The sequence below is a fragment of the Felis catus genome, chromosome X (assembly GCF_018350175.1).
Source record: "Felis catus isolate Fca126 chromosome X, F.catus_Fca126_mat1.0, whole genome shotgun sequence".
NCBI classification, from domain to species: Eukaryota; Metazoa; Chordata; class Mammalia; order Carnivora; family Felidae; genus Felis; species Felis catus.
Window position 1 is genome coordinate 26,166,038 of NC_058386.1, and position 26,569 is coordinate 26,192,606.

The 26,569-nt window shown below is 42.1% G+C and overlaps 1 protein-coding gene across 7 annotated transcripts in view; it reads left to right on the top strand.

The window, feature by feature from the left end:
* LOC109496468 overlaps positions 1-26,569 on the top strand; it is a 348,709-nt gene that overhangs the window by 278,063 nt on the left and 44,077 nt on the right. The window contains exon 6 of one of the 7 annotated variants that reach the window (XM_045050326.1): positions 3,360-4,213. The exons of the other annotated variants lie outside the window; for them this stretch is intronic. Within the exon in view, the coding sequence (XP_044906261.1) occupies positions 3,360-3,365 (6 nt within the window). The 3' untranslated portion in view covers positions 3,366-4,213. Of the gene's footprint in view, positions 1-3,359; positions 4,214-26,569 lie in introns of those variants that run through there. 7 annotated transcript variants of the gene reach the window in all.

A 26,569-nucleotide genomic window follows, 5' to 3' on the forward strand; every position in this document is an offset into this window, starting at 1 on the left:
GCGTTCCAGTGATAATGTATTTATCCAGTTCTTTATTGATAGAACCCCTCCTTTAGGAAGATCCCCCTGCCGTCACCCGGTGGGTCTTGTGTCACTGCGCGCTGCTACTCATTCTCCTACCTCCCCACTTCATCCTTTCTAAGAACTTTCATTGGTTTCCTACCAACCTTCCATTTCCTAGAACTGAAATTCTTGCTTCCCCCCACCCTCCCCCCTCCCGCCAGTGTCTTATCTTCGTGAACTCATCGCTTGCCATATCTGCCGTTATATTCTTCGGATGATGTGTGAATCTGTATCTCCAGTCCCTCGTGTGTCTCCTGGGATCTCCAGGTTCTCATCTGTGGATATTTGACTGCTTCACGTAAACGAGGCCAAATCTTAAATCTTTTGACCCCAGGATTTACATGTATACTTATCTTTATAGCATTACTCAGGCTCAGTACTTTGAAATTCTCTCTAATTCCACTTTATCCCTAATCTCCCCCCCCAAATTAATCACCAGTGCCTGCCAACTCGACTCAATAGACCACGGTGGTTTATAACTCAATTTGATCTGTGCCTCTAGGGAGAGTAAACAAAACAAAAGCCCTAGTATCCATCTCACAGTGCATAATGGTAAACAGCGTGTAACTCACGGCGTCTTTAGAAACAGCCCTGTCTTCCCATATTCATTTTCACAGTTTACCTTAGCCATTTTTATAATCACCGTTTCCCGAAGACCCCGTTAGAGTTTTATGCATACAGTTGTAATCCATTTCCTCCATAGAAGATCAATCTTAAGTGGTATTCTATAAAAATTATCATGAACACGTTCGAATTTAGGAGCACGTCACATATTCCATGGCGTAAAATGAATACGACATTTTAAAATTCTTGGTTATACTTCAGTAAGTCTCGTTTCTGCCGAAGAAATCCATAACGTAAGCTGTGGAGCAGTACTGCTTACCGAGGACGGGATGACAGATTATAATTGCTTTATTAAGTACAACATTCGGAATGCCTACGAAGCTGTAATGGCTTGTTGTGCACCAGAGACTTTGTTATTTAGGATACAACTGATGGTGATGTATACTGTTTGCTCTCGAATAACTCCCATTTTCCACTTCAGAGAGGCTTTCATCTCGGCGTCAAATCATACGAGTACTGCATCTGTAAAGTTTCTGAAGCATTTGAATTTCTTTCAGTTGCAAAATGGTTCAACCTGGAAATGAGATATAAATTCAAAGGGCACATTGCATTCCACCCCGTACGTGTCCTCTGAAAATCCTGTGTAGTATATCGAACGGCTCATTTTTGTTGGCTGTTGCCCAGTGGTTGGCATTAATCAGAGGTAGCAAGTCAAGTACCTGAAGGCTTAAGGGGTTCGCAACCCCGTGACCTATTTCGGTTTCTGCTTTCTCCTTCTTCGTCTTTGCTGTTACTTGACATTTTCTCCCTTAACGGTCTAGCAAAAAGTTCCTAACACCAAAACTTGAAATCCCAGTCATTTACTCTGAAACAAATTACCCCAGAAACGTCGGACAGGGTTTGGCTACAAGTTCTGGCTTCTTTTTGGCCATTTGTACACACTCGTGCCCCTCTTCCCTAGTTTTCATATTTTTCTCTATTAATCTCTTAACCTCTCCCCCCCACCCCATCGAAGGTTCAGGTCTCGGGACACAGAGACACTTCCCCCTCGAGTCAAGATAATGCTTCACTTCCTCTACCATAAATTGGTCTTGAAGAGAAAAACTTGTTCTGTTCCTTAGTTGAGCAACTGAGAATTTCCATTTTACTGATGTTGTCTGTTTACCTGTTCTTTGCAGCTCACACAAATGAGTATTTGCGTGAACTCTGCTTTTGCCTCCTAATTTATTTCTGTTAGGACCAAGAGGTCAAAGACTCAACCACACCTGTGGAGAATTTCAGTTTTTATGCATCAGTGTTAATCCTCAACCCACGTGCATCTCATTCTTTCTTTCGTCTACCTTTCAGACTTTTTTTTTTAAACATTTAGTTATTTTTGAGAGAGAGAGAGAGAGGCAGAGACAGAGGGTGAGCGGGGGAAAGAGAGGGAGACACAGAATCCGAAGCAGGCTCCATGAACCGAGCTGTCGGCACAGAGCCGGGCACAGGGCTGGAACTCGCAAACTGCGAGATCATGACCTCAGCCAAAGTCGGAGGCTTGACGGACTGAGCCCCCCGGGCACCCCTGCCTTTCAGACTTGTATAAAAGAAGGGAAGAAAGGAGAAAGTTGAATCTGTCAGCTTCCCTTGCTACTCATGCCTCCCTAAAGGAGTCAATTAGAGGAAAAGGATATCTTAAACCAATAGGTAAAAATTGGGTTTGGAGATAAGATATGGATTCCATTCTCTTAGGATAATCTGAACTATAATACAAAGAATGAGCGTAGTAAAAGTTCAAATCCAAGTACGTCATAGTCTCCCAGCCTGACCGAGGACAGTGGCTCTGGAGGGCAAAGCTCCCAAACAATTTAAATAATTCCCTATAGAGCCAAAGCATAAGAGACTCTTTAAAAACTGAGAACAAACTGAGGGTTGATGGGGGGTGGGACGGAGTGGAAAGTGGGTGATGGGCATTGAGGAGGGCGCCTGTTGGGGATGAGCACTGGGTGTTGTATGGAAACCAATTTGACCGTAAATTTCCTATTAACAAATAAAAAAGGGTAAATAAATAAATAAATAAATAAATCCCTATACCCAGGCTTCTAATGAAAATTTTAGTTTCTGCTCCAAAGCAGTTAGAAGGTCATAGATTCCTTCACGAAAGCCAACAGAACAGCTCTTAGATGTTGGCCCAACGGTAAAAGGGCCTAGCAAAATTAAACCTACCTAACCTTTGTGTGCTCTGATCCCACCAGCTTGTGCCATCCGGGCAGATATCTGAAACAAGGGGGAAAGTTTCAGATTTTTAAAAATGGGCATTCTCTTTGGAATGCGTGTTCTTAGGGTCCCCCCCCCCAATTCTATTTTTATCATGCCATTGTACTGACTCATGTTTATAAAGGCAGCCAGGAACAGATGAGGCCTATGGACAAGAAACTAGAACTTCAGTCCAAAAACATTTCACAAAGCAACAGGGAAGTGAAAATAGTGCCTCTGAGCCCTTAAGTCTCCAGATTTCCTCCCTTTGTGGAGAGTCTTCTGGGGTAGAAATTTTCCATCTCTGTCTCCTGCTAGTCACATCCATCCCTCCTTTGGTTCTTGTCCCTACTGGGTAAAATTCAAGTAACGTACATGTCGGATTGTGGGTTTAAGAGCTCGCTGTGTTTAAGCAACCTGAATTTACAGATAACCATTTACATCAACAAAGTGATTTCTATTCTTTCTTAGTCTTTCCCTTGCTCTTTAACTCCTAGGGATGAAAAGAAAGATGCTGGAGGCTAACAACAATAACAACAACAACAACAACAACAAACCTTTCAAGATAAGTGTTAAACCTCTAAGTCCCTCTGCATTCACATTTAGCAGAAATTAATTCATTGGCTTTGATAAAAGCCAAGTTTAGAAGTTTAGATAAAAAAAGAAATCCTTTCTGCCAGCTCTCTTGGGTGAACTACTGTGATATGGATGATGATCCAGGCTTTCTTTTGGGGCTCATTATCAGAAGTTCCCATCACATAATGAGATTAGAGGAGCACCTAATCCAGTGCATATGAGTGCTTAATTGCCCAGATATCATGTTAAGTCAATTTTCAGGTCTCTTGGCTTTATTTTAAGGTCTTTTAAAGAAGTACTTCTCGAATTTTACCATGCACAGGAATTACCTGGGAATCTTCTTCAAAGTCATATTCAGTAGATCTGGAATGGGGTCTGACATTGTCTATTTCTAGTAATCTCACGGGGCCTGACAGACCGTGCTGTTCGTCTGCATAGGAGCACGCTTAGAGTAGCCAGGTTTTAAGGAAACTGCGGGCTGCGCCTTAACATGAGGCTTCATTTCTAGCAAAAGTTTTCATTTGTAGCGTGACTCGTGTGCGTGCAATGCCAATAAGAAGGTTTGAAATCTGTCTTTTCATCCTCAACATAACTCGGTCAGGTAAATATGATTTTTTTTTTTAATTTAGGAAAGGTTGGCTTTCAGAGAAGTTAATTCTTGTGCCCAAGGTCATCCAGCTGGTAGGTGCCAGGGATTTGAACTCAGGCTTTTTGACTCCAAAGCCAGAGGACTAGTCCCTATGTCGTATAAATAAGGTCTTGTACAGAGCACTTTGAGACAGAGATAAAGAAGCATTTCGGGGCGCCTGGGTGGCGCAGTCGGTTGAGCGTCCGACTTCAGCCAGGTCACGATCTCACGGTCCGTGAGTTCGAGCCCCGCGTCGGGCTCTGGGCTGATGGCTCGGAGCCTGGAGCCTGTTTCCGATTCTGTGTCTCCCTCTCTCTCTGCCCCTCCCCCGTTCAGGCTCTGTCTCTCTCTGTCCCAAAAATAAATAAAAACATTGAAAAAAAAAATTTAAAAAAAAAAAAAAAGAAGCATTTCTACCCTTTCGAGTCAACAATTTAATGGCAGAGATTGGACGCACACATACAAAGATAACAGTTTTTGAGTGTCGTGTGAGTATCGAAGAAGTATAGACTATTGAGTTTAATAGTGATAAAGTTGCAAAGGAAAAATTTCATCAGCGCACTTCTATAAAATCACTTTGGATTACCTCTCATCGACCTCTGTTGTGTTAAACTACAGAAGTCTTCGCAGTAGAATTCAAAATCTCGTGACAGCAGACCCGCTTAACAGATAAAAAGCATGTTTCAAAAGTTTAGAAAAGAAAGCTCTTGGTCATGGAAAGGTAGAGGGATCGAGAGTATCTTCAAAGAAGACAGATGGGGGCGCCTGGGTGGCTGAGTCAGTTAAGCGTTCAGCTTCCGCTCAGGTCATGAGTTCACAGTTGGTGAGTTGGAGCCCTGCGTCGGGCTCTGTGCTGTCAGCACAGACCCCGATTCATATCCTTTGTCTCCCTGTCTCTCTGCCCCTCCCCGGCTTGTGCACTCTCTGTCTCTCTCTCTCTCTCTCTCTCAAAACTAAAAGAAACATTTACAAAAAAGGAAGAAGACAGGTAGGTCTCGGATAAAAAGCGAAGATAGGGAACATACATAGGGACGGGGTACGAACAAAAGCGTATGCACAGTGGTTTGTGGTGGAGATTGAATGGACCTCTTTGACTAGAGCAGGGAATTGATCATTTGAAGGCTGTCTCAGTTATCAGCTGCTGCATAACAAACCATACCAAAACTTTGAGATTTAAAACAACCACCATTGGTTCAGTTCCTCCTTCTGTAGGAGGCTTCTCCTGGGCTGGGCCAGCCTGATCTCATCTGGGGTTGCTCGTGTGCTTGTGGTCAGTCAGAAAATCAGGGAATCCATTTCCTTGCCCGCACGTGTAGTGGTTGGCTAGGGCAGTGAGTACACATGGGCCTTCGTCTGTCGTCGTCAACCAGGTAGACAGGTGAGAAGAGCACCGCGGTACAGACCCCAGCGAACCAGTGTTCTTTACGCTTTTGCTTGTGGCATATTTGCTAACATTCCCATTGACCAAAGCAAACCACGTGGCCAACCCATGTTCAAAAGGTTCTACCGCGGGGCGCCCGGGTGGCTCAGTCGGTTCAGCGTCCGACTTCGGCCCAGGTCATGATCTCACGGTTCGTGGGTTCGAGCCCCGTGTCGGGCTCTGTGCCGACAGCTCGGAGCCCGGAGCCTGCTTCGGATTCCGTGTCTGCCTCTCTCTCCGCCCCTCCTTCGCCCATGCCCTGTCTTTCTCCGTCTCTCAAAAAATAAACATTAAGATCTTTTTGAAAAAAATTCTCTCTCTTGGTGGAAGAGAATTGTCAGCATCCCAACCGCTGCCACTTGTAGATACCAGTGAACAGGAAGTTGGAGCAATTCAGAGGGTTGGGGTTGGGGATGACGGAGCAGTCTCCGAGGTCCCTAGAAGGGCTCCTGTTATAGGATTATGTAATTCAAACTGTAAACGTGTCATTTAGAAACAGTCTAGAGACTAGCTACTCACAGTTAAAAATATGTAATGGGACTGTCCTGTTTTTTCTTATAGGTTTCTGCAAGTTGGCTTCATCACTCGCCAGTTACGTTAAAGAGATGCTCTGTATAGACTTCTTAATATTTTTGGAACTTTTGAACAGTGAGCTCTAGACAAGTGATCACGACTGTCATTGAACGTTTATGATGAGAGCCAGACATTGGTCATTTAGTACATGAAAACTACTAAGGCCCGATTTCTGCCTCTGCTCACTCGTACTTGAGTGATTTCTAGTCTCTGGGACCAGCAAAAGGAACGACTGTGGCGTTGTAGACAGGAAATTACTATTTAACACTAGCAGTGCCTTCTTCCTGTTTCACCCAAAGATAAAAAGTAGGAATTTGAGGGCGTATTCTCTTGCGGCAAGTTTCACTTCTCCACAGTGATTCCCATAAACCGCTCTCCTGTCTCTTCTTCAAGGTAATCCATCCATTTGTACCTCTCCTAGGATCTCTTGGCCTCCTTACAACTCATGAGGAAATGCAACTATTGTATTGACAAAAGCTTTGATCCTAGGTCCAAGACGATCAAATCAAGAAAAACTGGTTCTTGCCAGTCCCCTGACACAGGTCCCTCCAGACACTTGGCCTGAAAAGTCGGCTCTGTGTGCAGAATCGACTCAGCCAACCCAGCCCAAATTTAGAAAGCACTTCCCACAAAACTGTGTGCAACTTGAGTGACCTGGGAGGAAGTCCCTCCATGCAAATAATCAGTAACTCTCTCTTTATTCCTTGCCATTCGAAAGGCATTTCCGCATGCCACATCTCACATGAGAAGGTAATTTCCCAGGGGAAGTTCTAAGGTGTGCGCTCCAAACTTTGTGGGTTGAACTTAGTCAAGTAATGCCTTTGTTAACAGCTAACGCCTTAGCTAGCCTGCCATCACAAATGAGGGTGTTATATGGAAGTGATGAATCACTGGGTTCTACTCCTGAAGCCAATACTACACTGTCTGTTAACTAACTTGAGTATAGATAGATAAATAGATAGATAGATAGATAGATAGATAGATAGATAGATAGATAGATAGAGGCACCTGAGTGGCTCAGTTGGTTAAATGTCCAACTCTTGATCTCGGCTCAGGTCATGATCTCACAGTTCGTGAGCCTTGGTGAGCTCTTTGCCAACAATGAAGAGCCTGCTTGGGATTTTCTCTCTCTCCCTCTCTCTCTCCCACCCCTCAAAAAGGTAAACCAATGTTAAATAAGTAAGTAAATACATACATACATACATACATACGTAAAACATTTTTAAAAAAGAATGAGGAGGTCAGGAAGAGAATGGTGCGGTGTTTCCCCAAGTTGTCTCATTTTAAGAATCACCTGAGATGCTGAAAAAAACAGACAGATTTCCTGGCCACTTCCCCCGGAGATGGGCTACATTAAATCTAGGAAGGGACCTGGGGCTGCTCCATGTAACAAGAGTCTCAGATTATTTTTGTGATCGGACGCGTTTGGAAAACACTCCGCTGGGGCAATAGTGTTTAACCCTGGGTGTACATTATGCCATTTGGAGGGTTTCAAAATAAACCTGTTTCCTAATGCCCAGGCTCCAACCCCGGAGATTGTGATTTAATTTATCTAGGGGGTGGGGGCAGGCACCAGTGTTTCTGAAAAGTTCCGCAGGTGATTCTGAACATGTTTTAAACGTTCAGAACTTTTGCTCCAAAGCAGCAGCTGTCAAATGTTTTGGTGTCGGGGTCCCTTTATACACCTAGAAATGAGTGAGGATGCCTAAGAGATTCTGTTCAGGCAGGTTGTGTTGATGTTTCTCATAATAGAGATTAAAACTAAGAGAAAGTCTCTTTATTTTAAGTCTATTTATTTCAAGAGACAGAGAGAGAAAGAGCTGGGAGGAGGGGAATAACATGATTTTAAAGAAAAACACTTTTCGAAAAGCACCGAGAGTAGAATCATCTTCCATTTTTATAAATTTCATCGACATGGGCTTATAGAAGACAGCTAGCTTCTGTGTTTAATCCGTCAGACCGTCGTTTTGGTTACAGACTTCAACTCCGAGTTGTAAGTTCAGACTCCACGTTGGGTGCAGAGATTACTTAAAAATGAAATCTTTTATTTTTTAAAAAAAAATTTTTTTTAACATTTATTTATTTTTGAGACAGAGAGAGAGCGTGAACAGGGGAGGGTCGGAGAAAGAGGGAGACACAGAATCCGAAACAGGCTCCAGGCTCTGAGCCAGTAGCCCAGAGCCCGACGCGGGGCTCGAACCCACGGACCGCGAGATCATGACCTGAGCCGAAGTCGGCCGCCCAACCGACTGAGCCACCAGGGCGCCCCAAAAATGAAATCTTTTAAACATTTCAATTAAAAAAAGAAACTTCAGCTTGAAGCGTATGCAGAAAATCCAGCCTCTCAGAAACAAGCAGTTGAAAAGGGGGGAGGGTATTTTATTTTTTATTTTTTTTTTTCAACATTTATTTATCTTTGGGACAGAGAGAGACAGAGCATGAACGGGGGAGGGGCAGAGAGAGGGAGACACAGAATCGGAAACAGGCTCCAGGCTCTGAGCCATCAGCCCAGAGCCTGACGCGGGGCTCGAACTCACGGGCCGCGAGATCGTGACCTGGCTGAAGTCGGACGCTTAACCCACTGCGCCACCCAGGCGCCCTGGGGGGAGGGTATTTTAATAGGCTTTTCAGATCATCGCGGATGCCCTTCTTTGACATAACACCAAACTTCATTAAATGGTAACTTCTTGAAGGTTTTTTGAATGTGAGGTCTGAAACCACATCAATGAATTTTTCATGCGCTGTTCCATTAAGACCCATTGGTCTATCTTACGCTTCGAGTGTATCTTTGACTCACGCGTTATTTTGTAATGTCACGCGTTGGCCATTTGAAAAATTCCTGGTTCACGGAGTTACGTGGCTCCTGCCAATGCTGGCGCATTTCCTGTTGTGTAACATCAAAAACTCACATCAGCATCATGATCCATCTCATTAGGACGTCTCTAAGTATTGGGAGGTCGTCGAGATCCTAACGGCGGATCACGTTTTCTAAAATTTTCGTTCTCATTTGAAAACTCTCTCAGCGGCAACATATACTGCCAGCTGTTTTCCTTGAAGCGACAGACTCTGTTCCTTGTCAAGAAAATTTCTGCCCAAATCCCAAGTCTCAATAGCCGTAGTGTGTCCGTTGTTCTTTCAAGTGAAAATGGTGTTTCATGAGACGAGCGGCTGCTTCGGCTTTGTGACTCGCTCGCATCCTTTCCTGAAAGCAACGATCCTACTTCAGCACGTGGCCCGAGTGCTCCATTGGTACTTCACGTTTCCTGACAGATCATTTTTTTAAAATGGACTCAAGGGTTGGGGTGTAGTAAAGTGAATGTTTCGTGCGGCTTCATCAAGGACACGCTTTTAGGGGCGCCTGGGTGGCGCAGTCGGTTGGGCGTCCGACTTCAGCCAGGTCACGATCTCGCGGTCCGTGAGTTCGAGCCCCGCGTCGGGCTCTGGGCTGATGGCTCGGAGCCTGGAGCCTGCTTCCGATTCTGTGTCTCCCTCTCTCTCTGCCCCTCCCCCGTTCATGCTCTGTCTCTCTCTGTCCCAAAAATAAATAAACGTTGAAAAAAAAAATTAAAAAAAAAAATAAAAAAATAAAGGACACGCTTTTATTAGACACCTTTTTTTTTCACTGTGTGTGCTGATAAAGACTCACGTGATGACTCATGGCATGGGGTGCCCCTGCCTTGACGTGGGCCAAGGGGCCAGAATTTTTTTTTTTCCTGCTTTTGCACATTCAGTGCAAATGTCAATACAGTGCAAAGGGCACATAGCGTCTTAGAACTATTGTGAACGTGGTTTTGACCTCCTGGACCCTTGGGGACCGTACTTGGACAACTACCGACCTAGAAAGAGCAGAGAGCAGTGTTAGCGGGGCAGTTGCGTAGAGCGGGTTTAGCGTTCATTTACGTACCTATTGCTGAGCCTAGGATTTCTACCACACGTGGTTATTTATTATTTCATTTAAGCCTCACAGCAACAGTCACAAAGTGGATACCATTGTTCCCATTTTGCACGTAAGGACATTACAGCTCAACAAGGTTAAATAATTTTCTTTTTCTTTTTTTTTTTTTTAATTTTTTTTTCAACATTTATTTATTTTTGGGACAGAGAGAGACAGAGCATGAACGGGGGAGGGGCAGAGAGAGAGGGAGACACAGAATCGGAAACAGGCTCCAGGCTCGGAGCCATCAGCCCCGAGCCCGACGCGGGGCTCGAACTCCCGGACCGCGACATCGTGACCTGGCTGAAGTCGGACGCTTAACCGACTGCGCCACCCAGGCGCCCCTAGGTTAAATAATTTTCTAGATGAGGCGAGGATCAGGGTTGAAAGATGAACATCGAGGTCTTTGGGATTCTAAGCTCATTCCTCTGCCACTGCCCCGACTCATTTTCCCTATATTGACCTGGGTGGGGTTCGAATGACCGGTTCGAGACTTATTTAATGAACACTTACTGTGCTCTAAAAACTATTCTCGGAACTTTACCTGTATTTGCTCCTTTCATCCTCCCAACAGGGCCCAGCTTAGCCCTATTTTAAACACGAGGCAACAGAGGCACAGAGAGGTTTGCAGGGACACAGAGCTCATAAAATCCCTCCCGGAGCTGGGATTTTAACCCAAGAAGACTGATTTCACAGCCATTTTGTGAAAACACCCCCTAACTTAAAACCCTGGGGTGGGGGGGGAGACCTAAAACGATATCTACGAAACAACTTAAAACACGTGAAACAAATACTCTTGCCTCTTTGTGTATCACGTGATCACGTGATCAGAAGGTCTTGGTTCATATGTTTCGTTTCCTCAAGGCGAGGCCAAAAGCACGCAGGGAAAAACCTGAAGTTTGTGGAAATTTCGGCAAGAAGTGAATTCACATAAGTCACTAAGAATAGAGTCCTAAAAGGAGCCGGGTTCAGTTTACATTTCAGATTATCAAGATCAGGATGTGGTGGCCAAGGCTGCAGATGGGAAGATGATGTGGTCTCTGTCACACTGAGCATATGACAGACACCCGTTGAAGAGCACACCTGTTCCTGGAGAAGGCCAGGGCACTGGAACACTCATGGGTGTAACAATAGAACCATTTCCTTTACCGTTTACGACCTCAAGAATTAGTCGTCTTGGGGTATATTTCCTCTTTCTAAAAATAATGGCAGCATTCCACTAAATTGTGACTCATTCCACTAAAATGGGTTCGTATGTTAACTTCCAAGACAAGAGGTGGTTTTCCTAAGGGGAACTGCAATTCTCCAGCCGGTGAGAGACTCTTCATCTAGTAACAAAAGTTAGTCACTTTCATCTGTGAAAAAGCGTGAAAATGCCAACTGGCTGCCCCCCACTTGGTCCTTCTGCCCACGTGTGCGCCGCAGAATGCCTCTCTCTGGAACAGGGCTTCTGCCAACCTTCCTGCCTTCCCAGGTCAAAGCAGGGTGGAACGGCTCCGCAAGAATCTACCAGGACGAAACGAGGGAAGAGAAAATCCTGTTCTGGAATTCGGGGAAAAACAACTTCTCAGCTGCTCTTCCTCCTCCCTCTCTTGCCTCGCCCTCTTCCCTGTGAGGTTTCAGTTTTTCACCGGAAGAAACTCCCCAGTGATACAGATGAGAAAGGAAGAGGCGAGCAACCTCTCCCTCCACAGGAGCTTTTCTCTCCCCCCCCCCCGGGGCTCATCGCCTCCCGGATCCTGCCCCTGCAGCCCCTCAGCTCCGAACCCAGTATGGGCTTCTCCCTCCTGTAGCTTTCCCAGTTGCCATTAAAGTCTTCACTCCCCAGCCCCAGAATCCCAGTCCCTGCCCAGATGACTCCGCCTGGAGCTTGGAACTGGAAGGATCTACTCTCCCATTTAGAGCTGCCTCGCGGGTCAGAAACCTTTGGAAGCTATTTGCCTAGTGGCTCTGATCCGTAGTTCTCCTCCCAGAGGCCCCACCTCCATCCTGCCGGAATCAGCCGCCCTTTGCTAGCCTGGGAACCTAACCACATTTCTGTCTACTCATTTATTATTTCCCCTTAATGCTACTCAGTATAGTTTTTGTGGTTGAACACAGAGCCTGTCCTGAGAATTGTTTTGCGCATTGTACGAAACACAGCCCCAACGTTCATGAAGGAGACCAGCCCTTTGATCCACCTGGAGGTCTGTCGCTGGGGGTAAGCAGAAATCCCTGCCCCGATCCAAGAATTGTAACACAAAGTGGAGCCTGGGCCCCTTGGAGGGTTGGCAGAAGACCTGTTCTCGTAGGACCTGTTCTCTTAGGAAAATTAATGGAGCAGCCATTAATTCTGCAGGATTTCTCACCTCGAGGCAAAACAAAACAAACCACTCCTGCCCCGCCATTTCCCAGCCTCTGGTCAGTTCTGACCGCCCACTCCGTAGCTCGCATTCTCTGCTTCGTCTCTCTTCCCCGTGCCCCTTGGTGTTAGCAGTTCTCAGTATCCGTCAGCAGGCATTAGCTTCTCTTAATTTGTCCAAACGTCTTAGTCTTAATAAAAAAGGGGTATCTTCAGCTGTGTTAGTCCTTGCGACGTCGCCAGAACGTTGAACACTTCGGTGAGCTGCAACGTAACGGATCTCCAAGATCCACTGTAAGTTATACAAACAAGATGTTGTGTAAGGTTTGGGGTCTGCTGCCACTTGTAGGAGAGAGAGATTATTATTATATTATTATCTATATTATCTATATTATCTCTGAGAGGGTACAGAAGAGCTATATATCCTTCGGTGACTTTGGAAACTTGTATTATGCATATGTGTGACCTTTTCTACGCAAGGGAGTACATCTTTTAAAAAGTTACGGTGTGTGAGGAAAGTTATTTTCCACTCAGGTCATAAGCGAGATTACTGCGGGAAAGTCTTACCCGCGTAAGGGTAGCCATCAAAAAATCAACAGTGATTATCTTTCAAAGATGCTACTTGGGGAAAAAATGTTCTCCCTCTCCCTTTTCGCTTATTCGGGGTTTCTGTGTTCTATTTAGTAAAAGGAATAAGAGTGGAAAACAAAACGAGCATGAATGGGCAGGGAGTAAATGGGAAACCTTTGCTTAATGTTGCTGTGGAACTACAACTGCTCTAAAAAACGAAGTCTTAAAAAAAGGCTTGGAATATTGCCATACGTAAAAGACAAAATTATAGAAATTCAGGGAACAGGATAAAAGGCAGGGGAAAAGAGGCCGTTTACAGAAATGTATCGTACACAGTCCCCTATGTATCTAGCGGCCCAGTTTAAAGCTGGAACTATTTTCTCTTATTTATCCCCTTAATGTACCAGTGGAGTGCCTCATTTGCTATTATAAACACACGCCCACCAGGAACAGCTTTGTGTCGGTCTAGACCCCGTCAACCCTCTGAGAACCAAGACCTGTGAGCCCCCTCAGGACACTCTTATGTCAGGGTCACCTAGGACATCCAGAATACCTGGCACACAAATACCTTCAGCCAAGTGCCCAGATGGGGACAGGTTCCGGTTTGAAGAACTGTGCCTCTTTGCTTTGAATGTACCTGATCAAAGCGCCTTCTCCAGGTAGTCAAGGATTCCAGCACATTCCCTTCTGACTGTTCTGAAATAGCATGTCACACCCAGAACCAGGGCAACGCTTGCCATTTGTACGTGCCCTCAACCGTGGCATTGCCGTGTAGCTCCCACGGGCTGTCTTACCTTCCAATCATTCCTCCTTTTTTTAATTATTTTTTTACCATTTATTCCTCGGAGAGAGAGAAACAGAGCTCGAGTGGGGGAGGGACAGAGAGAGAGAGAGAGAGAGAGAGAGAGGGAGACATAGAATGTGAAGCAGGTTCCAGGCTCCAAGCCGTCAGCCCAGAGCCTGACGTGGGGCTCGACCCGCAAACCGTGAGAACATGACCTGAGCCGCGGTTGGACACTCAACCGGCTGAACCACCAGGCGCCCCTAATCATTCCTTCTTTATCTATTCAGTCATTTCATGATTGCCATCTCAGGTATTTTTTCTCCTCTTAACCTTTGTGTCAGAGGCTGGACGATAGGCGCCTATCATCAAGCAACTGTTTGCGTTGGACTTTGCAGCTAGAGACTGCCAAGGTTGAGTCATAAAGAGTCTCAAGCCAGAATATCATAAATACTTGAGTAGAGACACTATTTCAAAGGTGCTCCCAGAGTAATTAGTTACGGCCAAAGCCTTGAGGAGAATTTGACAGGGGAATAAACATTGGAGCTGAGTCATGAAGAAAAAAGAAGCGATCTCCAAGTAGAAATTGGTAAAATGATATTCCAAGGGCAAAGAGCAGCATGGGTGAAATCAAGGAGATGTGAACCCTGATGCGTATTGAGGGAAGAGCCAATAGTTTGCTGTATCTAGAGCACAAAGACCCAGAGGTAGCGGGGGACAAGGTGGGGGCGAATGGAAAGGGGACAGAAGGAGAAGGGCCGGGAAAGCCTTCGCTGGAGTTGGGGGTTGGGCTTACCTGATGAACTGGTAAGGTCAGGAGGACTATTTGCATAAGGATACCTTTGGGAAATGCAAAGAACAGCCTGATGTTTGTCCCAGAGATGCGTTCCTTGCCCCTGGACTCATGACGTACCGTTGGGGGATGTGGCCTGTGGACAGAAGCTGAGGCACTGGTTCTCAGAGGAAATGTCGGGGGCGTCTGCGTGGCTCAGTCGGTTCAACGTCCAGCTGCAGCTGAGGTCATGATCTCACCGCTCATGAGTTCGAGCCCCGCGTCGGGCTCTGTGCTGAACAGCTCGGAGCCTGGAGCCTGCTTGGGAGTCTGCGGCTCCCTCTCTCTCCGCCCCTCTCCCACTCCTCCTCTGTCTCTTACTCTCAAAAATAAATAAATGTCAAAAAAACATTGTAAGGAGGCGCCTGGGTGGCTCAGTCGGTGAAGCGATCGACTTCGGCTCCGGTCATGATCTCACAGTTCATGCGTTCGAGCACCGCGTCGGGCTCTGTGCTGACAGCTCGGAGCCTGGAGCCTGCTTGGGATTCTGCGACTCCCCCTCTCTCTGCCCCTCCCCTGCTCACGCTCTGTCTCTCTCTGTCTCTCAATAATAAGTAAACATGAAAAATTTTTTAAAAAAACATTTTCAGTAAATAAATAAAACAAAAGGAACTGTTGGCACAGAGGCACCAGCAGGTCTTGGTCTCTGTCCAGGAGATAAGCTTTGAGTGGGAGAGTGGACATTTTCCCCGCTTCTGCACATAATAGTCGCCTGGCTTTGGTACATCAAGGACTCCAGAGAATGAGACGATGTGTTGATATCTTGAGGGTTCACAGCATGAAGAACCTAGGAGGCACGTTCCCTTGATGCAAACAGCAGTATTATCATGGAGTGAGGGCCTCCCCATATGTGGTCGGGTGCAGGTGACACGTGCAGTGTCTTCGTGGGAGACATATCCACAGGTGTACTGAAAAGGAAGAATGCGAGATGACAAGTGATAAGCTTTTGTGAGACCCCAGTCAAGCCTCGAAAAAGGAGTGGCTGCACGTACGTTTCAGGACAGTCTGAGGTCATGGGTGAAGACATCCCAGACCACTCTGCCTCCAGCACATCCCGGCCAGGGAAGGACACCTGCCCCATGGGCCCGCGTGGTCCTGAGAAATCACCAATACTAAATGTCTGTTGTTGCAAGGTCCATTTCACAGACCTGTCTTTCCTGCAGAGTTCCAGTTTGACGGGGATCACGAGACCTTCTGCGACTTGTTCACAAGATGGGTCACCTGTCTGCCGGATTGCCCGCTTGGCATACGGCAGCAGCAGGGTCCTTAGCCCTTCCAACCTCCGTCACCTCCTCCTCCTGCTGCTCTCACTCCCAGGCCAACTGTGTGCTTAACGCTTTGCAAGAGGTACCAGCTTCTCCTTTGGGACACCCCCATCATCGAGACTGGGGGCTTCAAGGCTAGAGAGACTAATGAAGATTCCAGTCTCCCTTCCTGGGTCCCTGTTGAGCCTCAAAGGTTCCAGCTTGTTCTTGGTTCTCGCATTTCACGTTTGTTTCCTTCCCAACTGCCTTCCTGAGCCTTCGGGCTTCGTCATCAACAGCCTTAGAAACAACAGACATATGTCGGTTTTTTAACTAGGTCCCACAGTTGGATGAGGTCAGATCCCTATAATAAATATATAATTTATACATACCGTGTGCGGCATACAGGTTATAGGTATAATATTCAGATTACATATCATACTCAGATTGTGTGTGTGCAGAACATTCTAGTAGTTCTGCTTCTCTAACACAGAGAGTCTGAAAACCCTGGCCAGCCAAGACGAATAGAAGGAATGTCTAGTGGCCTCCTTCCGCAACAGGCTGAGAATGCTATAGCCCTTGGGTGGAAAAAAACCGAGGTAACCGTCAGTGAATCAGAAGACAGGAAATGCAGAAAACAGATGTAATGGTGGCGCTATACCATCTGGGTCTCACTAGTAGGGACCCTTCAGCCTAGGAGCCCTGAGCCTCTTTCCAGTTCCCTAAGGGAACCTTGAAGAGAGGATGATTTTCTAGAACACTGGAGAACTTGCTCGGAGTGGGGAAGACTGCAGCTGGATAGCCCATGGAACAATCGACATGAAGTCTTTATAAAATTTGCTGAGAGAAGATATTCGACTTTACTGTAATCAAAGAAATATAAATTGGAACTAGAAAGTGATTCCATTTTCCCTTCTACAAATGACCGAAGATACCCACACACAAAAATGTAATTACACAAACCCTCTGACTAGGCAGTTTCAGTCTTAGTTATTTATCATGGATATCTTCACGTGTGTGTGAAATGATGGGTGTATAGGGATATCCATTGTAGCATTTTTTATAACAGCAAGAGATTGGAAATTAACTCAAGTGCTTCCCAGTATGGAATTGGATAAATTATGGTTCGTCTATAATTTATCCAATTTTCAGTGTGTAGGTGTATCCAAAAAAGTTGTAGCTTTTTTTATAACCGCAAGAGATTAGAAATTACCCAAGTGTCTTCCAATAAGGAATTGGATAAATTACGGTCCATCTGTAGAATGGAACATAACACATTTATTTAAAAGGAAGCCATTGTATGGCTATTGATATAAAACAATTTTCAAGATATATTGTTAAATGAAAAAAAGGAATTATGTGGATGCAATATACATCCTCTCTCTCCCCCTCTTTCTGTTTTTTTAATATTAATTCCAATATAGTTAATATATACTGTTACATTACTTTCAAGAGTACAATATAGTGATTCATAAATTCTATACGTTACTCGGTGCTCATCATGATAAGTGCACTCTTGATTCCCATCACTGTTTTCACCCATCCCCAATCCCCCTCCCCTCTGGTAACTATCCGTTCTCTACATTAAGAGTCCGATTCTTGATTTTTCTGGCTGTCTCTTTTTCCTTTGCTCATTTGCTTCTTATATTCCACATGTGAGTGAAATCATATATTTGTCTTTCTCTGACCGACTTATTTCACTTAGCATTATATACTATAGCCCCAACCATTCCATCCATGTTGTTGCAAATGGCAAGGTTTCATTGTTTTTTTTTTTAGCATTATAGTGTTTCAGTATATTTTGCTACCTCTCCTTTATCCATCCATCTCTGGATTGATACTTGGGCTGCTTCCCTAATTTGACTGTTGTAAATAACGCTACTGTAAACATCGATGTGCACGTATCCCTTTGAATTAGTATTTTTGTATTCTTTGGGTAAATACCCAGTAGTATGATTGCTGGATCGTAGGGTAGTGCTATTTTTAACGTTTTGGGTAACCTCCATACTGTTTTCTGGAGTGGCTGCACCAGTTTCCATTCCCACCAAATCAGTGCAAGAGGGTTCCCGTTTCTCTACATCCTTGCCAATACCTGTTGTTTCTGTGTTGTTGACTTTAGCCCTTCTGACAGGTGTGAGGTGATACCTCGTTATGGTTTTGATTTGTATTTCCCTGATGATGAGTGATGCTAAGTATCTTTTCATGTGTCTGTTGGCCATCTGGATGTCTTGTTTGGGAAAATGTCTATTCGTGTCTTCTGTCCATTTTTAAATTGGGTTATTTCTTGTTTGGGTGGTGACTTTTGTAAGTTCTCTAGATATTTTGGAGAGTAACCCTTAATTAGATAAGTCATTTGCAAATATCTTCTCCCATTCCTTAGGTCGGCCTTTAGTTTTGTTGGTCGTTTCCTTCGCTGTACAGAAGCTTTGTATTTTGATGCAGTCCCAATAGTTTATTTTTGCTTTTGTTTTCCCTTGCCTCAGGACACATTCGTAGACAAACGTGGCTACAGCCAGTGTCAGAGACATTACTGCCTGTGTTCTCTTCTAGGATTTTTGTGGTTTCAAGTCTCACATTTGGGCCCTTAATCCACTTTGAGTTTATTTTTGTGTATGGCGAAAGAAAGTCTCATTCTTTTGCATGCATCCGGCCAGTTTTCCCAACACCATTTTTTTTGAAACTGTCTTTTTTTTTTTTATTATATTCTTTCCCACATTGTCAAAGATTCAGTGGCCAAATAACTGTGGGTTTATTTCTGGGTTTTCTCCTCTGTTCCGTTGCTCCGTGTTTCTATTTTTGTGCCAGCACCATACTGTTTTGATTACTACAGTTTTAAAGTATAACCTGAAGTCTGAAATTGTGATGCCTCCAGCTTTGCTTTTCTTTTTCAAAGCTGCTTTGGCTATTCAGGGTCTTTTGTGGTTTCACATGAGTTTTAGGATTCCTTATTCTAGTTCTGTGAAAAATGCTATTGGTATTTTGATAGGCATTGCATTAAATGTATAGATTGCTTTGGGTAGTGTAGACATTTTAACAATATTTGTTCTTCCTATCCAGCAGCATGGACCGTGTGTGTGTGTATGTGTGTGTGTGTGTGTGTGTGTGTGTTTTAAATGGAAGAGTATCTCTGGAAGAATTCACATGAAAATGGTAATTTTCATTACCATTAACAAAAGGAATTGGGTGCCTGAGGAATTGTTTCCCTTTTTGTACCATGTGTCCCTGTTATCTATTCCCCCCCCTCCCCAAAAAAAAACCCTTAATTTTAAAAATTGTTGCTGATTTGTGCCAAATACTGCTTTTCAGGAGGTAGCCCTTGACCTTTTTTCCAGTTGCAAGAATGGCCTGAAGAGCGAGGGTCGCAATTATACCTAAGGTTAAGAAGGTGAAACCCAGACTTCCCCTGCAAAGAGATCCCTCATAAAATATGTGACAGTAGTGTTACACGTAAGTGAGAAATCACTAAATTCTACTCTTGAAACTAGTACTACACTATACGTTAAGTAGCTTAAATTTAAATAAAATCGTGGAAGAAAAGGAATTACAGTAATCCAGAATGTGTACAGGCAAGAAAAAAACACACAGACCCAAGAAGATGATAAAGAGCGATATGCTCCCGAAAATAAGGGTGAGTGTGATGGGGGCGTGCATAGTGAGGAGGACTTGATAGGAACAACAAAGACATTGATGTGGCAGAAACCAATAGGGCTAACAGAAGAATGCTGGAAAATGGTTTGTGTCAGGGAGGGTCGGAGTCTTAATAGACAGAGGCCGTCAAAACCCTAGGAGAGAAGGAGTTTGGGGATGCAACAAAGACAGTGAGGCAAAACTCCAAATATGGATAATTACGTATATAGAATACATCATATAAGAGAATTTTGGTTTTGTTTTTTTAAAGTGGTTGTTCAGGGGCACCTGGGTGGCTCAGTCGGTTAAGCGGCCGACTTCGGCTCAGGTCATGAGCTCGCTGTCTGTGAGTTCGAGCCCCGTGTCGGGCTCCGTGCTGACAGCTCGGAGCCCGGAGCCTGTTTCAGATTCTGTGTCTCCCTCTCTCTGACCCTCCCCCGTTCAATGCTCTGTCTCTCTCTGTCTCAAAAAATGAATAAACGTTAAAAAAAATTTTTTTAAGTGGTTGTTGATAATAAAGGGAAGTCGTAGGAAGAGTCCTGAAACATAGGCTACCGTTTAGGTCAAAGACAAGTGATACTTCTGTAGCTAGTGAACTTCTGATGCTAAGATCCAGCCATTTAGGTAGAGGCGAAGAAGGCATGTATCTTGGTATACACTTTTTTTTTTATTATTTTAGAGAGAGTGTGCATGCAAGTTGGGGAGAAAGACGGGGTGGCGGGGGGAGGGGGGTGGAGAGAGAGAGAGAGAGAGAGAGAGAGAGAGAGAGAGAGAGAGAGAGAATATCTCAAGCAGGCTGCACAGTCAACACAGAGCCTGACGCACGACGCAATCCATGACCTGAGCTGAAATCGAGAGTCAGATGCTCAAACAGACTAAGCCACCCAGGTACACCTTGCTGAGCAATTTTGGCAAGACCTCCAAAACCCTTCAAAATCACGACGGTGGGCATCTGGGCACGAGCAGCTAGTATACACTTCACCCTTCTATTTGACCCAATAACAGGTCAACATCCCCCAGTTATGAATGGAATTTTGCAAACACACAAATGTTTTGCAAAAACACAAGTGTACCTGACACTTGACAAATTACTTGTTTTCAATGTCAAAAATAGTAGTCTCACATTTACTAAGTACCTAACCATTTTGAAGAGGCTTTTCCTGAATGCCTTTGTTTTCCAAAGAACACAACTGTTTTGTCCTCAGAGCACTTCGGTGATAAATGTAGAGTATCATTACCTAATTAGCACCTATTTGTACCCAATTTTAGAGATAGAAAGCCCCTTGCTACAAGTCACACTGTTGGCTCATAGCTGGTTTCTCCAGCATTTAGTGGTCTTTAAATTTGTCGTCAGCCTGCAAAAACGGACAACAATGAAGTGAAAAAAGTTGGAAACTAAATTAGTTGGTGTATAAGTCAGGGTTCTTCAGAGAAACAGAACACATAGGCATAGATATAGGTATGTAGATAGCGCTCTTTTTCTTTCTCTCTCTCTGGAGACAACGAGTGATTTTAAGGAATTTCCTCATGTGGTAGCAGGAGCTAGAAAGTCCTAGATCTGCAGAGCAGGCTGAGAAGCTGTAAATTCCCACAGGAATTAATGTCTTCAGTTCAAAGGCCATCCGGAGGCAAAATTCCTTCCTTTGCTGTGGACCTCAGTCTGTTCTCGTAAGACCTTCAACTGATCGGATGAGGCCCACCTACGTTATGGAGAGTGATCCACTTTACTCAAAGTGTACCTACTTAAATGTCAATCACATCTAAAAAATACCTTCAGCCACATCTACACTGATACTTGGTCACACAGTCGTGGATCCCATAGCCTGGCACATAAGATTAAACATGGCTGTTGGGATTTGGAATGGCTGTACATAACTCATATCCTAAATTAACAATGGCTTAAGCAAGTTAGCTTTCAAGTCACCGGTCAAAAGCAGCAGCCCAGAGCTGGTATAGCGAGTCAACAGTCATTAAGGGTCCTGGCCCAGTCCAGTTCGTTGCTCCACTCTCCTCAACTCATAGCTTCTGCCTCATGTCCCATGATGGCTGCTATAGCCTCAACCGTCACATTCCCATTCAGGTTCACTTTAAGGACCCTTCCTAGAAGTTTCATGTGTCTTACGCACATGGTCTAGAATTTACCCCAGCTAAACTTCAGGGAATCTGAACTTTGGAATTCAGGGAAGAAGGAAGGATGGATGGGTATTGGCACTACACAAGCTGTCGCTTATGTTGTATATACCGTGTAAATTTCTGGGATTTCTCATATGGTTACTGTGTAGTTAGTGACAGTCTTGTGTAAAAAAATTGTGGGTGTACTCCACAATTTAAGGGATTCTCTTCATATTACAGTCTATATCGTGAATCTTCCGCCATGAGGAATATATGGATTCCTCATATATTCAATGTGGCAGTATGTGTTGGCCACATGAGATTAGATTGTGCCATATTTTGGGTACGTTGCAAAACGGAAGTGGTGATAGTCATATCCTCGTCTATGCCGTGGAGGTTTCTAATCTTTTCATGTGTTCACTGTGGACGTAAATAATGCTTGCATGGAAGCAAATTTATCCTTGTATATTTGGATACGCTGTACAAGCAAAGAGGTAGCACTCACCTCCTGGTAAATCCCAGAGTTACTTCTAGACTCTTCATATGTTAATGTGGAGGTAAATGACGGTCATACAAATGTAGACTTATTTCATTGACAGTTGGATATGTTGTGCTACTCAAATAGTACTGAGAGCCTCATTCTAATCTGTGCCATGTGTCTTGGCTGCCAATCACATGATGAGTTCTGGACCTATATGTTGTGGGGGGTAAATGCCACATTCACGTAAAGGGATTCTGTGTAAATTTTGGCGCACCAAAAAATTTAAGCTTGTCAGTCACATCCTAGTTTGAGACAGATCTTTCTGGACTCCTCCTATGCTCGGTGAGGAAGTTAATGATTTCTACAGTAAAGAAGAATTATGCAAAATGCAAATCTAAACCACAGTGAGATGACATCCCATATCTGTTAGAGTGGCTGTCATCAAAAAGACAAGAAATAACAAGTACTGGCAAGGATGTGGAAAAAAGGGAACCCTTGTGCCCTGTGGGTGGGAATGTAAACTGGTGCAGCCACTGTGGAAAACAGTAGGGAGGTTTTTCAGAAAATTAAAAATAGACCTACCAAGTGATCCAATCAGTACATTTCTGCATACTCATCCGAAAAGATACAAAAAGCACCAATTTGAAAAGATATATGCACCCTCATATTCATTACAGCATTATTTACATGGAAACCAAACCAAGATATGGAAACAGCCTAAATGTCATCAGCGGATGAAGAAAATATGGTACCAGGGAGAAGACCACCTCTTCGACAAATGGTGTTGGGAAAACTGGACAGCAACGAGCAAAAGAATGAAACTGGACCACTTTTTTACACCATACACAAAACTAAATTCAAAATGGATTAAAGACCTAAGTGTAAGACCTGGGACCATAAAAATCTTAGAAGAGAACACAGGCAGTAATTTCTCAGACACCGGCTGTACCAACTTTTTTCTAGATAGGTCCCCTGAGGCAAGGAAAGCAAAAGCAAAAACAAACTCTTGGGACTCCATCAAAATAAAAAGGTTGTGCACAATGAAGGAAATAATCAACAAACTAAAAGGCAACCTACTGAGTGGGAGAACGTATTTTTTTAAGTCGATGTATTTATTTTGAGAGCGAGAAAGAGAGGAGGGGCACAGAGAGAGGGAGAGATTCCCAAGCAGGCTCAGCACTGTCAGCACAGAGACCAACATGGGGGTTGAACCCATGAACCATGAGATCATAACCTGAACAGAAATGCAGCATCAGATGCTTAGCCACTGACCGAGCCACCCAGGCACCCCAGGAGAACGTATTTGTAAATGACATATCCAATAAAGATTTCATATCCAAAGTATATAATGAACTCATAAAACTCAACACCCCAAAAAACAAATAATCCAATTAAAAATAGGCAGAAGACATCAATAGACATTTCTCCAAAGAAGACATCTAGGGGCGCCTGGGTGGCGCAGTCGGTTAAGCATCCGACTTCAGCCAGGTCACGATCTCGCGGTCCGTGAGTTCGAGCCCCACGTCAGGCTCTGGGCTGATGGCTCAGAGCCTGGAGCCTGTTTCCGATTCTGTGTCTCCCTCTCCCTCTGCCCCTCCCCCGTTCATGCTCTGTCTCTCTCTGTCCCAAAAAATGAATAAACGTTGAAAAAATATATATATAAAAAAAAAGAAGACATCTAGATGGCCAACAGACAAATGAAAAGATGGTCATCATCGTTGATCATTATGAAAACACAAGTCAAAATTACAATGTGATATCACCTCACACCTGTCAGAATGGCTAAAATGAACAACCCAAGAAGCAACAGGTGTTGGTGAGGATGTGAAGAAGAAATGGGAATTCTCTTGGACTGTTGGCGGGAATACAAACTGGTGCACCCACTCTGGAAAACAGTATTGATGTTCCTCAAAATGTCAAAAATAGGGGCATCTGTGTGGCTCAGTCAGTTAAGCGTCCAACTCATGATTTCAGCTCAGGTCATGAGATCTCACGGTCATGAGATCAAACCTTGCATCAGGCCCTGCCCTGGGCATGAGGCCTGCTTAAGATTCTCTCTCTCCCTCTCCCTCTCCCTCTGCCTCTCTCTCTCTCTCTCTCTCTCTCTCTCTCTCTCTCTTTCTCTCTCTTTTTCTCAAATAATAAATTTTAAGACATTGTTTTAATTGTTAAAAAGTTAAAAATAGGAGTACCTTATGATCCAGCAGTCATACTACTAGGTATTTACCCAACGAGTACAAAAACACTAATTCAAAGAGACATATGCGCCCCTATGCTTCTGGCAGTATTATTTACAATAGCCACAATATGGAACAGCTCAGGTGTTCAACGAGGATGTGATATATATATATGTATATATATAGTATATATATATAACTATATATATATATACTATATATATATATATACTATATATATATACTATATATATACTATACATATATACTATACATATATACTATATATACTATACATATATACTATATATATATATACTATATATATACTATATATATATACTATATATATATACTATATATATACTATATATATATACTACATATATACTATATATATAATGTTATATATATAGTTATATATATAACTATATATATATACACACTATACTATAGTATACATATATATATACTATACTGTATATAGTATATATATATACTATACTATATATACTATGTATATATACTATATATACTATATATACTATATATATATATACTATATATAGTATAGTATATAGTATAGTATACTATACTATATATAGTATATATATATATAGTATAGCATATAGTATAGTATACTATACTATATATAGTATATACTCTACTATATATATATACTATATATAGTATATACTATATATAGTATATATATATAGTATATATACTATATATAGTATATATATATAGTATATATACTATATATATATACTCTATATATACTATATATATATACTATATGTAGTATATATATATATATAGTATATACTATATATAGTATACTAGTATAGTATAGTATATAGTATATATAGTATATAGTATATACTATAGTATATACTATATAGTATATATACTATATAGTATATAGTATACTATATATAGTATATACTATAGTATATAGTATATATATATATACTATATACTATAGTATATACTATATATAGTATATATACTATATATATATATATATACTGTATATATATACTATATATACTATATATACTATATATATACTATATATACTATAGTATAATATATACTATATATATACTATATATATATATACTATATATATATACTATATATTATATTATATACTATATATAGTATATATATATACTATATATAGTATATATAGTGTATATATATATAGTATATATACTATATATATATAGTATATATACTATATATATATACACTATATATAGTATATATATATAGTATATACTATATATAGTATACTAGTATACTATAGTATATAGTATATATACTATATAGTATATAGTATACTATATATAGTATATACTATAGTATATAGTATATATAGTATATAGTATACTATATATAGTATACTATAGTATATACTATATATATAGTATATATATATATAGTATAGTATATAGTATAGTATACTATACTATATACTATATATATATATATACTATATATATATATATATACTATAGTATATAGTATACTATAGTATATAGTATAGTATACTATATACTAGTATATAGTATACTATAGTATACTATAATATACTATATACTATACTATATACTATATATAGTGTGTATATATATATATATATACTATATATAGTATATAGTATATACTATAGTATACTAGTATATACTATAGTATACTATATATAGTATATATATATAGTATAGTGTATATATATAGTATATATATAGTATAGTGTATATATATATAGTATGTATAGATATATATGGTATGTGTGTATACATATGTATACATATATGTGTGTGTACACACACACACAATGGAATATTATTCAGCCATAGAAAAGAACAAATGTTACCATTTGCAACAACACAGATGGAGCTAGAGAGTATTATGCTAAGCGAAATAAGTCACTCAGAGAAAGACCAATATCATGATTTCACTCATATGTGAAATTTAAGAAACAAACAAAGGAGCAGAGGGGAAAAAGAGAGAGAGAGAGAGAGAGAGAGAGAGAGAAAGAGGGAAAGCAAGAAACAAACTCTTAACTATAGAGAACAAACTCATGGGTACCAGAGGGGAGGTGAATGTGGGGATGGGTCAAATAAGTCATGGGGATTAAGGAGTGCGCGTGTTGTGATGAGGACCGGGTAATGTATGGAATTGTTGAATTACTGTAATGTGCACCTGAAACTATGTGTTAACCTGTGTGTTAACTGGAATTAAAATAAAATCTTAAAAGAAAGATCTTAAAGAAAAATCTTAAAAGAAAATGTGGTATCTATATGTCTCTGTGTGTGTATATATAATGTATATATGTATCATATACATATTATATGTGTTATATATATACATTACACATAATATAGATATACAATACACAT